This window comes from Salmo trutta, chromosome 1, assembly GCF_901001165.1.
Source record: "Salmo trutta chromosome 1, fSalTru1.1, whole genome shotgun sequence".
Taxonomy (NCBI): domain Eukaryota; kingdom Metazoa; phylum Chordata; class Actinopteri; order Salmoniformes; family Salmonidae; genus Salmo; species Salmo trutta.
The window spans coordinates 53,556,928-53,570,932 of NC_042957.1; the positions used below are offsets into that span (position 1 = coordinate 53,556,928).

Consider the following 14,005-nt stretch of genomic DNA (forward strand, 5'->3'; position numbering starts at 1 on the left):
GGCAGGAGAGGGTTGGTGGTTTTGGGAAGAGTAGAGACTCTGAGCTGCATCATAGTCTAATCTTTCTGATACATTCAGATCCACCACCTTCTGGTACTAATCATAAGATACCGTTGTCATTGAGAAGAAGTAAAAGATGAACTATATAATACACTGATGAGTGACATACAGAATAAGGAATCAAAGAAGATCAAGATGTAGAATTTAAGGTAAACATTAAACAATTTCCTGGGGAAGCAGACAACTGTACAGGAATTGGGGTTGGCCAGATTGAAGTACTCAGCCAACCCACCTCGGTTCACCTTAACTCCTGATGAGTACCAGTGTTATAGATATAAGAATGGCACCGAGAACTTAGATGATTTTAATGGCTGAAAGTAATCGTTAATGTGACTGACTTAGGTTTGAAAGCACAGGAGAAAATGTTTAACCTCATAGCACCTATAACTGATGTAGGCTGGGCTAGTACCAGGACGCATACGGCAGAAATTACCACAAAGGGTGGTTAGGAACTTGCCCCCTGGGGTTATTGGTCCAACCAGTTCGAGTTAGTCATCAGAGGCCAGTTATAGGTGGCTAAAGTAGGCACAGGAGGAGTTTTGACCAGGATGGGAGTAGCTTTGTCTAGATGGATGCTATTGGCATCCTCAGGGAAGTTCCAGATGAATACAAAGCTATGAATCAAATATGTGAAGGCTTTAACACTACATTATTTTGGTGGTTGACAATAAATAGAAATGTGGATTGGATTAATGACATCTTTTATAATCAGCAGAGATTCATGAATGAAACCGGGGATGCAGTAAAGAGGTTCTCTGACCAATTATCCGCCACCTCCCTCATGACCTGGTAAAATAGACTGACTCTCGATATATTATTGGCAGAAGAGGGCGGTGTAGGTAGAATGATTAGGTTCATTGCTGTACGTACATTCCTGATAACACAGCTCATGACTGGGAAATGGAAAAGTGTTGTAAGAACTGTATTATGGGCTGCTTTCACCTGTATGAGTGTGTTTGTGTTGTGTGTATGTTGTCTCGTCCCATGTGTAAGAGGTTTAATCACCAGGACTCTCGAGAGATCGATGACGCAGCAGTTGGTGAGATATGGACCGATTCCGAGCTCCGATCGGATGGCGAATGCGGGCCTCCAGGCCAGGAAGATGACTCCGTTTCTTTTGATCATGAGATGCCAATGTTTGATGAAACAATTTTCAACGTTTAGATGACTGTTCCTTTAATGAAAATGATGATGAAAATCCTGAATCGAAGTGTCATAATTGGAAATAGGCCGAGGACAGTCATTGATGAGTATAGGAATATACATGTATTGGCCTTGTTAAATTCTTGTATCACAATTGTGTGCCAGGCCCGCCACGTCTGTTGACTCATCCAGCTGTAACACAAAGAATTCACTAGCTTGTATGCGAAGCAGTAATTGTTTCAAAACATCTGTTCTTCCTTCAGCCATATACACGGCAGAAGGAAGAATTAAGTCGTCCACAATAGTATGGGGTTTGCCTGTCCTAGCACTCGGTAGCTCACCATATAAGACGCTTCTAGCCCCTTATTTTTAATGGTATCTGTTGCTTTTATACATGTCTTACTACTCGAAAGTCATCTTAATTCTTGCTCAAAAAACTCCCGTAGCTTATTTTTCAAATTGGCATGTTTCACTTCTAAATGTCTGTGCAAAAGTGAAGGTTTCATCGAGTTGTGAGAAAGTACATTTGCACATATAACACACTGTGGCTGAGGAAAGGCACTACTCCCAGTATAAGTGAACCCCAAATCAATGTAGTTCTCATCATATTTGCGCCTCTTCGATGGTCCAACATCCCTGTCTGTTGCTTTCCCGGGTAAGGGGGCAGTAGCCCTTCGGCTGCATCAGATTCACAACTGTCAGTGTTCATGCTAGCTGGGCTAGCAACAAATGTAGAATTACTGCTGCTAGCATTGGATTTGCTCGTAGAAGCAGAACAACTTGTGTCGTGTGCAGGTGTAGTACTGCTGGTAGTAGCAGTACTACCAGTAGAGCTGTTACGATGCGGGATGCGGGCCTTACTTTTTTTAGCCATTCATCAATTTTCGATCAAATGGAATGAGCAGCAGCTACGTTTGGCTACAAGTTGACCGTTAGTGGAATTCCCACGAGAGAGTAACGGTTCATGTGATTGGATGTTAATTATTTGACTAGGCTACCTGTATTTGACATTGTGTTGTTATTTCGCAGAACACTAGATGGTTTCATTTTATTTTTGGCAGTGAAACGAGGCTACTCATGCGAGAAAAAAACATCACCCAAATGTATATCCCCGTTGGAAAATCTAAATAGACTGTTTGAAAATGTGAATCACGGCATTGCGCCCCAGTTTGGGAATAGCCGTTGTAGTGGATCGCTGCTTCTCCCTGCAAATACGAGAGAAATGCATGGAAGAGATAAGACAGACAGTAACTCAAAGACCACCTAAATATAATGAAAAACCATGATGCAAATCCACATCGACACTTCCTCCAGGGGTCATATTACTCAAACGAAAATATATAGCCTATGGGGTTCCCCCAGGCAATACAGTATTGATAGATCTACCTAACCTGACATTGGCTCCCTTCCCTGGTTCGTCTGGGGACTCGAGTGACAGGCAGGTCATATTCAACCAGGTATTGCCAAACAATCCATGAGTACAAAGTGTGTCTGCAATTAATTTCAACGGAAAATCATGAAGGACAAGACTGCACAATATAGCAGTATTTAAGCCAAACAAAGGTGCTTCGGCAAGTGTAGAAACATAAGAATTACAGATCCTCTGATAAAACTGCACAAAGTTTGCAAGTAATATCAATAAATACCACTGTGACAATTTCAACTCAGTGGTCATAGCATGCAAATAAATGAAAGAGTCAGCGAAGCCTAAGGGCAACAATGGCACATTATAATCCTTTAATATAGACAGTGGAGCATCTCTCTAATCCTAAACACAGACCATGGTGGCGTAGTCATTGAACTCACATAGCTTTCTGTGTCATCACAATGGATTCTAAAAACAACATTGCCACTCCACACTGGTGATGTGAGGGCCCAAACTCCTGGCTATTGTCCTGTTCTCACTAGCTCTGAGGTGTCCTTCTTGTTCAACATCTAATTGGGACAGCAGCCCTTTTCAGACTGACTGGTCATTTACTGCCAAAAAATACAGAATCCAGGATAAAATACTGTGGCTTTGGACTTTCTATTTTTATCTACTGGTAAGTGTTAATCTTGTCAGTGTTGGTATATAAACCTTATGGTTTGGGTTGTGTGGCTATCAAAAAAATATCTATAGAAAATACACTAACTGGTTTGTAGCATTTTGTAGTATCAAACCAAAATTTATTGACAAGTTGATTCCAAGCCCTGTTAATGTACCTGGACAGCCTGAATCATCTTTGCCACCTCCACCTTTGTCTTGCCCTTCACAGATTTGCCGTTCACTCCTGTGATCTCGTCGCCAGCCGCCAGAGTCCCCTTCAGAGCAGCAGGGGTGTTGTCAAAGACCTGACAGAGATCCCAGTTACAGGTAAAGAATATATCCAATAATGACAAAAAACTAAGCCAAAAGAGCTCAGAGCCTTAAAACAAACTGCTTTAAGAAAGTTCAAGAAAAAGTTTTATACAATGCATCTATAATCTAATGTTTCTGATTTTGTTAACACTCTGGATACATAGCTTCAGAACCAAACACAACCGCTCTAATGGACTGAGGTACAGGTACATAATACCTGTACAATGTAAAGACAGGGACAGTACTGCGCCCCTCCCCCGATGCTGATCCCTATCAGGTTCTGAGCATCCTTCTTCAGGGATATAGTCCCAGGGACTGTAGGGATCCCCCTGTTGAAGAATAATTGGAGATTCTTTCAATACATTGTCTGTCTAGTGTCTACAATATGATTTGGGAAAGCAAGCGCTGTCAAAGCCAATTAGATGAGATGTACAGTGCAATTGGAAAGTAGTCAGACCCCTTCACTTTTTCCACATTTTGTTACTTTACAGCCTTATTCTAAAATTGATAAAATTGTTTTTTTCCCTCATCAATCTGAACACAATACCCCCATAATGGCAAAGCAAAAACAGGTTATTAGAAATTTTGGCAAATGTATAATAACCCCCCCCCCCCTCAAAATATTACATTTACATAAGTATTCAGACCTTTTACTCAGTACTTTGATGAAGCACCTTTAGCAGTGATTACAGCCTCAAGTCTTCTTGGGTATGACGCTACTAGCTTGGCACACCTGTATTTGGGGAGTTTCTCCCATTCTAGTCTGTAGATCCCCTCAAGCTCTATCAGGTTGGATGGGGAGTGTCGCTGCACAGCTATTTTCAGGTCTCTCCAGAGATGTTTGATCAGGTTCAAGTCTGGGCTCTGGCTGGGCCACTCAAGGACATTCAGAGACTTGTCCCGAAGCCACTCCTGCGTTGTCTTGGGTGTGTGCTTTGGGTCATTGTAGTCAATGTGAACCTTTGCTCGAGTCGGAGGTCCTGAGCGCTCTAGAGCAGGTTTTCATCAAGGATCTCTCTGTACTTTGCTCCGTTCATCTTTCCCTTGATCCTGACTAGTCTCCCAGTCCCTGCACTGAAAAACATCCCCAATGCATGATGCTGCCACCACCATGCTTCACCGTAGGGATGGTATTGGCCAGGTGATGAGCGGTGCCTGGTTCCCCCCAGATGTGATGCTTGGCATTCAGGCCAAAGTGTTCAATATTGGTTTCATCAGACTAGAGAATCTTGTTTCTCATGGTCAGAGTCCTTTAGGTGCCTTTTGGCAAACTCCAAGCGGACTGTCATGTGCCCTTTACTGGAGGAATGGCTTCAGTCAAGCCACTCTAGGATAAAAGCCTGATTGGTGAAGTGCTGCAGAGATGGTTGTCCTTCTGGAAGGTTCTCCCATCTCCACAGAGGAACTCTGGAGCTCTGTCAGAGTGACCGTCGGGTTCTTGGTCAGTTTGGCCAGGCAGCCAGCTCTAGGAAGAGTCTTGGTGGTCCTCGTCTCCTCAAGCACAGCTAGTCGGTCCTGGTTCAAGCCCAGCTAGGCTTGTATTTAACCAGGCAAGTCAGTTAAGAACAAGTTCTTATTTACAATGACGGCCTACCCCGTCCAAACCCTAACCCGGACAACGCTGGGCCAATTGTACGCCGCCCTATGGCACTCCCAATCACGGCCGGTTGTGATACAGCCTGGAATCGAACCAGGGTCTGTAGTGACGCCTCTAGCACTGCAATGCAGTGCCTTGGACTGCTGCGCCACTCGTGAGGTTATGTTGTCGCAATAGTCAAACATGTACTTTTGTAATGAAAGCAACAACAAAAAACTGGCAACGTTAGTAGCAAGCTACCTCCCTAAATAATGGTTAGCTTACTTGCTAGCTAGGCTACCTAATGTTGGCAGCTGTCAGCAGTATGTGTATTGCAAATGAGCATGATAAAAAAAAAAGGTGGCCACTGGCCAGCTATTTACCTCCGACACAGTTGTTGACACGCGTGTTGTTATCTTAAGACAAACGTTTGTCTCATGCCCCTGGGGAATGTTTCTTTAAATGTACATTTTATTTTAGATTATTTTGTATTTCTTCAGACCACTTCACGGGTTATTCATCTGTCAAAAAGAAGATTCTGTTTACATGTCTCGTCACTTCTGGGAATTTGGCGGAAACTGTCATTGATTCTTTTTCCCTTCTCCCCATAGAGATGGTCAGCGCTATCCTGGACCTTGGGACGTCCCACCCTTACCTTAACCCCTACCCTAACCATAATCCTTACCTAACCTTAACCCTTACCTTAACCATTTAACATTTCTACTTCAATTGGGTAGGGAGGTCCCAAGGATTCCAGATATCAAGGACCATACTGTTTTGGACTGTATTTCAATATTATATAATAAAATTCATGAAAACGCTGTCATTTAAGATATGTATAAAATTGTATTTGTGGATTCATCTACTTATTCTACCTGATGCCTTTTATAGAATATTTTCAATAGCGTTTTTGTATGTTTTGCACTTGGAAGACCATTCAAAGACTAAAAAGGTTGATAGGCTAGGGAAGTCGTCACACTTTCCCATATGTGAATATACTGTTGATTCATAAAATCTATTCATTGTTGTATTTGTTAAGGGCAGATCATGCACTTTAACTGTCCAGTGCTTCCAGATTTCTATTAAATATGACCTATAATTAATTACAATATTAGTTAAATAGTTATTTCCTTCAATTTAAAAATGTATGTTAAAAAGCAGCTTTTCTGTGTTTGAATGGTGTGAGCGTACCCCAACAACAGAATGCCGTGGGCGTATACCAGTAATTAAAAATATTAACGACAAGGAAATGACTTAATGGCCAGCTCAGCCAATGAGCCAATGAGACGTCTCGGCCAAAAACGTGACATCATGTTATATGAGGAAATAACAAGCATTTTTGAAACGGTCTGTTTGAGATACAACTTTAAGGTGGGGTTTGAAGTGTGTTTTTTTTCTGAAATGTATGCTTTGACCACAAAATATGAGTAAAAGATGAGTTGATAACATTATTTGGGTATGAGTTAACACAACATGAGCTTTTAAAAGTAAGATTTTTCACTGGACAGTCATTTACTACCACTAGCGGCTGTCAGCCAATCAGCATTCAGGGCTCAAACCACCCAGTTTATAATATACAGTGCAGCACTACACAGTTGATTATTGATCAGAGTGACTTTGATCAAATATCAGTTTTGTGTTGCTGAGTGAATTAATTTAAATAGTCAGGCCCTTGAGTCTTGATTATGTTTTGACAACATGGTAATTGTTGAAAAAGTAATCTATGCATGTGTTGGGGTTCGTTCCTTGTTCCTTATCAATCATTGGCTCATTGGTGAAATTAGCATTCAGACAATATCTTTAATTAAATCAATCAAAAACCTTTATTAATGCAAGTCAACAGGAACATAGCACGCATGTTTCTTAGTAAGTTCTGCAAAATAGAAAAGGGTCCGAGTTGTTTTATTATGCCTGCAGTCATATATCTTAGTGATGTCACTGCCTACGTCATTACCTTCTACTCATGAGACCAAACCCATGCCTACACAACTATACAAACAAGAGTTTCAGTGTTATCTAAAGGCTCAGCAGTAAATGTCCACTCCCCAAGTTGATTTATAGTGGAATGTCTGACTAGTCTCTTATCTCTTTCACTCCCCTGCAGAGTTCTGTCTCACAGTCACAAATCTCTCAGACCGTTTCTTTATAAGAGACCTTAGAAAAGACTGTGGAACAATATTAAACATTATAATGAATATTAATCTATATTGTTAATCTATAGTATAGGACCCTATAAATGTAAGGAGGGAGGGGTCTTATAACCCCCCCTTCTATAAATACAACATACGCATAATCAATTATTATAATACATCAAACATTTGGTACAGCCCCTATCATGACCCCAAGGTGAACCCGACACATGCACTGCACATAGTGATTCCAATGATTATTAAAAGTCAGTCATTAAATATTTTATAACCCAACATGACATATTAAAATACAAAATCCCTTTTACCTTATGTTCAAAAGCACTAAATTTAATTATATGGTTCTTCATAGGAACTTGAGCTGAAGCATGTGGAGCTGAGAGCTGGAGACCAGTTCAAAGTACAGGGGAGGATTATGGATGCGGCTGAGAGGTACATTTAAAAAAAAAAATACGAAGTCAGTTAAGAACAAATTCTTATTTACAATGACGGCCTACCCCAGCCAAACCTGGCCCAATTGTGCGCCGCCCTATGGGACTCCCAATCACAGCCGGATGTGATGCAGTGACGCCTCTTGCACTGAGATGCAGTGTCTTAGACCACTGTGCCACTCGGGAGCTGCATTTAATTGTTTTTGTGTTTATATCACAAAGAGGGACCCATAGGATTCATTTATGCATAAAAAAATAAATAAACTACCAGTTTCACAAATTATTGTTCAAAAGAGGAGGACGGACCAGAGAATGGTTTTGTTTTGGTATACTGTATGTGTGAAATCAATTCATGTTAGACAGACATGTATTATATGTATTATATATCCAGGTTCCAGATCGACCTGGGCTGTGATGAAGACGACCTGGCACTGCACTTTAACCCACGCTTCAATGATGACACTGATGGTACTGTGCTCATGTGCAACTCAAAGATTGCCGGCTGCTGGGGTGATGAGAAGAGAGAGATCCACAATCCCCTCCAAAGGAGTTCTACATTCAAGGTGTGAAAATTGAGGTTGAAAATATGGAGGGAGGGGGTTTGGTCCTGACTAGGCAAATGGAGAATCTTGGGCATAGTGTTTCAGGTGTTCAATATAACAGAAACAATTAGGGCCTATGTCCATGTAATCTACCACTAGTATTGTTTTAAGGAAACTAGCGCTAATACACTGCACAGTGCTTAGTCCAGCTTGTTCGTTGCAATTGGCCATGTGGGTGTAAGGGTGAATGTGCTACAACACTAATGATGTAAACAAATGGGGTTTCTCCCTCTCAAGATTGTGCTGAAGCTGATGGGCGACATGTTTGAAGTGGAGATGCCTGATGGACAGGAGATCATGTTCCCCAATCGTGAAGGCCTAGACGTCATTACCTACATTCGTATCAAAGGAGACCTCAAACTTACTTCTTTCAAAATCTACTAGACCCCAATATATGAGGGGTGATTTAGTTAGATCAATGGGTTAGGACAGGAGCAATGACATTTATCAAATCATTGTTCTAATATATGTATTAGTGAACTGTTGGACATATTAAATATGTATCTGGGTTGACCACAGTCTATCATTGTTTATCTTTTTTTCCCCATAGTACAGTATATTTGTTGCAATAATATTCACAATCGCACGTACACTCAACACAAGGGTAATATGAGGATGAGGTTATGGTACTATTTGTCAATCATTTTGATTCCTTTACTACTACTACTACAAAAAGTGTTGCACCCACATCTTGGCCAGGTGAAATATTGGAGTCAATATTGAATTATATTGGTGAGAAAGAGCAAACAATATGTCATAATTTCGGAGCGTTTATTGAGTATTTGCTTACGGTAATACAATACAATAGTACAAGGATTTATCACTTGACAGAAAATGTGATAAATTGTTCACACTCAAAACATCTGCATATACATTTTTGATCCCAAAATGAGGCCAATAACTAGGCTTTTTCCTGTTAGTCTATCAGTGTCAGTTAAATGATTGAATCAAAATAAGACGTGTAATAGGCCTAGCTGATTAGAATAATAAAAGCGGTGCTTTATTGTACATTGCTCAAGGGCACATTGCCAAGAGGTTTTTCAGTTTCTGACTATGTTCATGTTTACAATGTCAACATGTTTACAATATCATGCTTGTGCCATCATGTCTGTATGTTTTTACTATTTGAGCTCCCCTTAGATTTTCTTTAAGCTTTCAATAGCTTGCTGTTTTGTGAACTTCCTCCATTCATTTGGAATTTCACCTCTGCCCTGGAATTTTTTGTCATAAAACCTTTCCAGGTCTTTTTGATATCGACAAACAAACCACTTCCAGTACGGAAGTTCAGAGAGGTCTGGTGTGATGCTCCAATCAGCAAATCTTGGGCCAGCTTTTCTGTATTCTTTCAAAAGATATGTATCCTCTGATTCATGGGAGGGGTAAAACCGGCAATTACTTGTTACTGAAGTTGTACAAAAATCTATCCAAAATTCTACTGTGTTTCTGAAGTGGCATCCATTGATTCCTTTAGGGCGATGAAAAGGGACATTGTGATCCTTCGGTTTGTGCCCCTCCATGGTGTTTGTACAGATCAAATCAAAATCAAATCAAATGTATTTATATAGCCCTTCGTACATCAGCTGATATCTCAAAGTGCTGTACAGAAACCCAGCCTAAAACCCCAAACACCAAGCAATACATGTGACAGAAGCACGGTGGCTAGGAAAAACACCCTAGGAAAAACTCCCTAGAAAGGCGAAAAACCTAGGAAGAAACCTAGAGAGGAACCAGGCTATGAGGGGTGGCCAGTCCTCTTCTGGCTGTGCCGGGTGGATATTATAACAGAACATGGTCAAGATGTTAAATGTTCATAAATGACCAGCATGGTCAAATAATAATAATCATAGTAGTTGTCGAGGGTGCAGCAAGCACGTCCGGTGAACAGGTCAGGGTTCCATAGCCGCAGGCAGAACAGTTGAAACTGGAGCAGCAGCATGGCCAGGTGGACTGGGGACAGCAAGGAGTCATCATGCCAGGTAGTCCTGAGGCATGGTCCTAGGGCTCAGGTCCTCCGAGATAAAGAAAGAAAGAGAGAAAGAGAGAATTAGAGAGAGCATATTTAAATTCACACAGGACACCGGATAAGACAAGAGAAATACTCCAGATGTAACAGACTGACCCTAGCCCCCCGACACATAAACTACTGCAGCATAAATACTGAAGGCTGAGACAGGAGGGATCAGAAGACACTGTGGCCCCATCCGATGATACCCCCGGACAGGGCCAAACAGGCAGGATATAACCCCACCCACTTTGCCAAAGCACAGCCCCCATACCACTAGAGGGATGTCTCCAACCACCAACTTACCGTCCTAAGACAAGGCCGAGTATAGCCCACAAAGATCTCCGCCACGGCACAACCCAAGAGGGGGAGCGCCAACCCAGACAGGAAGACCACGTCAGTGACTCAACCCACTCAAGTGACACACCCCTCCCATGGACGGCATGGAAGAACACCAGTAAGCCAGTGACTCAGCCCCTGTAATAGGGTTAGAGGCAGAGAATCCCAGTGGAGAGAGGGGAACCGGCATGGCAGAGACAGCAAGGGCGGTTCGTTGCTTCAGCCTTTCCGTTCACCTTCACACTCCTGGGCCAGACTATACTTAATCATAGGACCTACTGAAGAGATACGTTTTCAGTAAAGACTTAAAGGTTGAGACTGAGTCTGCGTCTCTCACATGGGTAGGCAGACCATTCCATAAAAATGGAGCTCTATAGGAGAAAGCCCTACCTCCAGCCGTTTGCTTAGAAATTCTAGGGACAATTAGGAGGCCTGCGTCTTGTGACCGTAGCGTACGTGTAGGTATGTACGGCAGGACAAAATCGGAAAGATAGGTAGAAGCAAGCCCATGTAATGCTTTGTAGGTTAGCAGTAAAACCTTGAAATCAGCCCTTGCCTTAACAGGAAGCCAGTGTAGGGAGGCTAGCACTGGAGTAATATGATCAAATTTTTTGGTTCTAGTCAGGATTCTAGCAGCCGTATTTAGCACTAACTGGCTTTACAGAAGGGACAATGTACCCAGCAGCAATCACAAAAATGTTTGATCAGAATCTCATCTGGCCTCTCCCTGAACTGCTTCATGTCCAGGAGTGACACGTTGCTGAGGCTTCTGTTGATCTCCATGATTCTGTTGGCAAGAACTTCCCTTACCTCTTCTTCGAGGAAGTCAAAGTTGGTTATATCACAGAAATCACTGAAATGCTTTTCAGCAAATTTCAGTTCATCTTTAAGAGCACTGGAAAGCTCTCTAAGCCACATGTTGGTGTTTCCATTCTTGTTTTTGACCGTCTTTGTTGCTGTTTGCACTGCATGGCTCACACGCTGCTCTTTACCTTTTATGTTCCCTTCAATCATGGTGAGGATTTTGGACCTTTTTTCTGTGAGGATATATTTCTCGACATTCTCTCTACTAAATCTCTCAAAGTGTTTCCTTGGGTTGTGAATGTAGGTCATGCACTTGTCAAAGTTTTCCTCCTCTGCCAGTGATGTCAGGATGTGTTTCTCCATGTTAGACCTGTTTCCACTGAATGCTGGGTGACTTAATTGCATTTCTCCAGCCAAGTCAATGGCAGTCTGGTCATAGACTGCCTGTACAATCAATTCTTTCAGTGTGTTGCAAATTAACTCACCAAGCACAGCTGCAGATGTGGATCCTTTGCAGTAGCTCTTGAAAATCTTGTTGTACTGTGGTCTCTTCTGCTCCAGGTAAGTATGGGCATCATTGTTGCATCTGAATTTGCTATGGGAATCTGCTAACTTACTTCCTGCTAGCTCACACACATGAAGTGAAACATCCACCGTAAACTCCCTTTTAAATCCATATTTTATCTTCGATTCAAATTCCTTAACGCTTTCTTTGACATGAATTACTATTTCTTGCATGTAACTGTCACTGTATCCCATCTTTTCTATGGGCTTTGTCTCAATTATCTTCTGGCTTTGTTCGACAACATCATTGGTGAATGCTCTTATCAATTCCTGATCTGTGTATGTTAGAATGTTGCTTGGAACAATGACCCCCCCAAAATCTCTTAAAAGCACCACTCACAATATTTTTCTGCAATTGGTCTTTGCTTGGCTTCCTTTTACCAGCTTTTGATTGTTGATCTTGGTGCTTGGATCCAATTACATAGTCAGAATAATTCCCCATGGTACAAATCTGTGGGTACATTCCACAACTTTTCCGTACAAGAGACAATTCATTACCGATCTCTTTAAGGATACAAGTCACATCATCCGATATGTTTATGTCCTTTATGGGAGGTGTATCTTCCATCAACTCAGTAACCCATGCTCCCCAAAGAGTATTGAATTCATTCTCAAGTTGTTTTTCATCCTTTGCCTTGTCCTTCAGTTCTGAGGCAAGTTCTTTGCTCTTTTGGAAGAGCTTGTTTTCATACTGTGTCTTCTTGTCATCCAGCTTTTTGCGTGAATCCCTTTGATGAATAACCTCCTCTAACTTTCTTTTTGCTCCCTTCACAAGTTCATCATGAAGCTCACACATTTTGGCTTGAAATCTCCCTCGCCACTGAATCAACATTTCTTTATCTCTGTCTTCATCAAAGTACTTCTCCATTGATTTGTCCACTTCTTCACGAGTCTTTCTCATTTCTTCAACAAGGTAATGTCTTTCAACCTTGTGAAGTTTTCCATTTTCGATTTGATTGTGCAGTTGATTTTCAATGCTTGACATGGCACTCCTGAGAGCCCAGATCCATTTTCCATACTGAATCTCAAGTTTTCTGTAAACTGCAATTTCTAGTGTATTTTTGAAGCTGAACACAAACTTTTCGTTCAGTAGTGCATTCCAAAGGTCTTGGATCCTGCTTTTGAGCTGTGATAATGTCATGCCAAAAGACTTTGATGTTTTAGAGAGGATTGTTTTCCTTAGCTCCTGGACATCCTCACTGTAGCATGGGTTTGGTGGAACCATGGGTGGGCTGCCCTCCCACAGCTGGGAAAAGTATTTCACATCTCTGCATTACTGTCCTCTTCTTTGGCAGCTAACTGGGTTATCTCGTCTAGTTTGTCCTGTAAGCGCCTCTTTCCCTCCATGTTTTTCTCTCCAGCCATGATGTCTTCAACATTCTGGTGCACAAACACACAACTTGGAGACAAATTAACTTTCTTCATCCTCATGAAGGCCTGAACAGCTATCTGAATGATGTCCTGCATCTCAGCAGGATTCTCCCCAAATATGTTGATCAAGGTCATGTTTCCAAGGCCAATGACAAAAGTTGCAAGTTCATTGTCATGGTGCACTGTTGCCTTTCCTGCCAACTCTAAAGCTCGAAGTCCCTCAGTGTCAACAACGAGAACGTAGTCAAACCTAAAGTCATCTTTCATCTCCTAGGTCACTTTCAACAGCTGTATGAAAGCACCTCTGGTACACCTTCCAGCACTTACTGCGAATTGCAGTCCAAACATTACATTCAGCATTGTAGATTTCCCTGTGCTCTGGATTCCCAAAATGGACAAAACAAAGACTTTCTGATCTCCTAGTTTCTTGATAACTTCATCTAAAACCCCATGAATCCACGTCAGTGGCACATGAGCTGCGTCACCATCCATTAGTTCTATTGGGTGTCCCGATATCATAAGTTCTGCCGCGAGCTCTGGAAGGTAAGACACGTTCACCTCACTTTCTCCTTTGCTTTGCCTGGCTACAGATGCATGGGCTTCATAGATCTGTGTTCAAATCCGAAAG

The 14,005-nt window shown here is 41.8% G+C and overlaps 3 protein-coding genes across 3 annotated transcripts; 1 reads left to right on the forward strand and 2 right to left on the reverse strand.

The window, feature by feature from the left end:
- Positions 1-3,350: 3,350 nt before the first annotated feature.
- Positions 3,351-7,068, reverse strand: LOC115194628 (PRKCA-binding protein-like). Its single transcript, XM_029754518.1, has 3 exons — positions 7,064-7,068; positions 3,759-3,870; positions 3,351-3,534 (listed from the first exon to the last, which is right to left on the reverse strand). The coding sequence occupies exons 1-3, from the start codon at positions 7,066-7,068 to the stop codon at positions 3,397-3,399; spliced, it is 255 nt and encodes an 84-aa protein (XP_029610378.1). The 3' UTR covers positions 3,351-3,396.
- A 494-nt stretch (positions 7,069-7,562) lies between these two features.
- On the forward strand, positions 7,563-8,818 carry LOC115200103 (galectin-1-like). Its single transcript, XM_029762840.1, has 3 exons — positions 7,563-7,696; positions 8,087-8,258; positions 8,535-8,818. The coding sequence occupies exons 1-3, from the start codon at positions 7,680-7,682 to the stop codon at positions 8,679-8,681; spliced, it is 336 nt and encodes a 111-aa protein (XP_029618700.1). The 5' UTR covers positions 7,563-7,679; the 3' UTR covers positions 8,682-8,818.
- Positions 8,819-11,651: 2,833 nt separating this feature from the next.
- LOC115194691 (interferon-induced very large GTPase 1-like) lies at positions 11,652-13,992 on the reverse strand (the record flags this gene model as incomplete). Its single annotated transcript, XM_029754624.1, is given in 2 exon segments — positions 11,652-13,279; positions 13,282-13,992. Coding segments are annotated over 2 exon segments (1,740 nt in total), but the record flags the coding sequence as incomplete, so codon positions are not given.
- Positions 13,993-14,005: the final 13 nt, after the last annotated feature.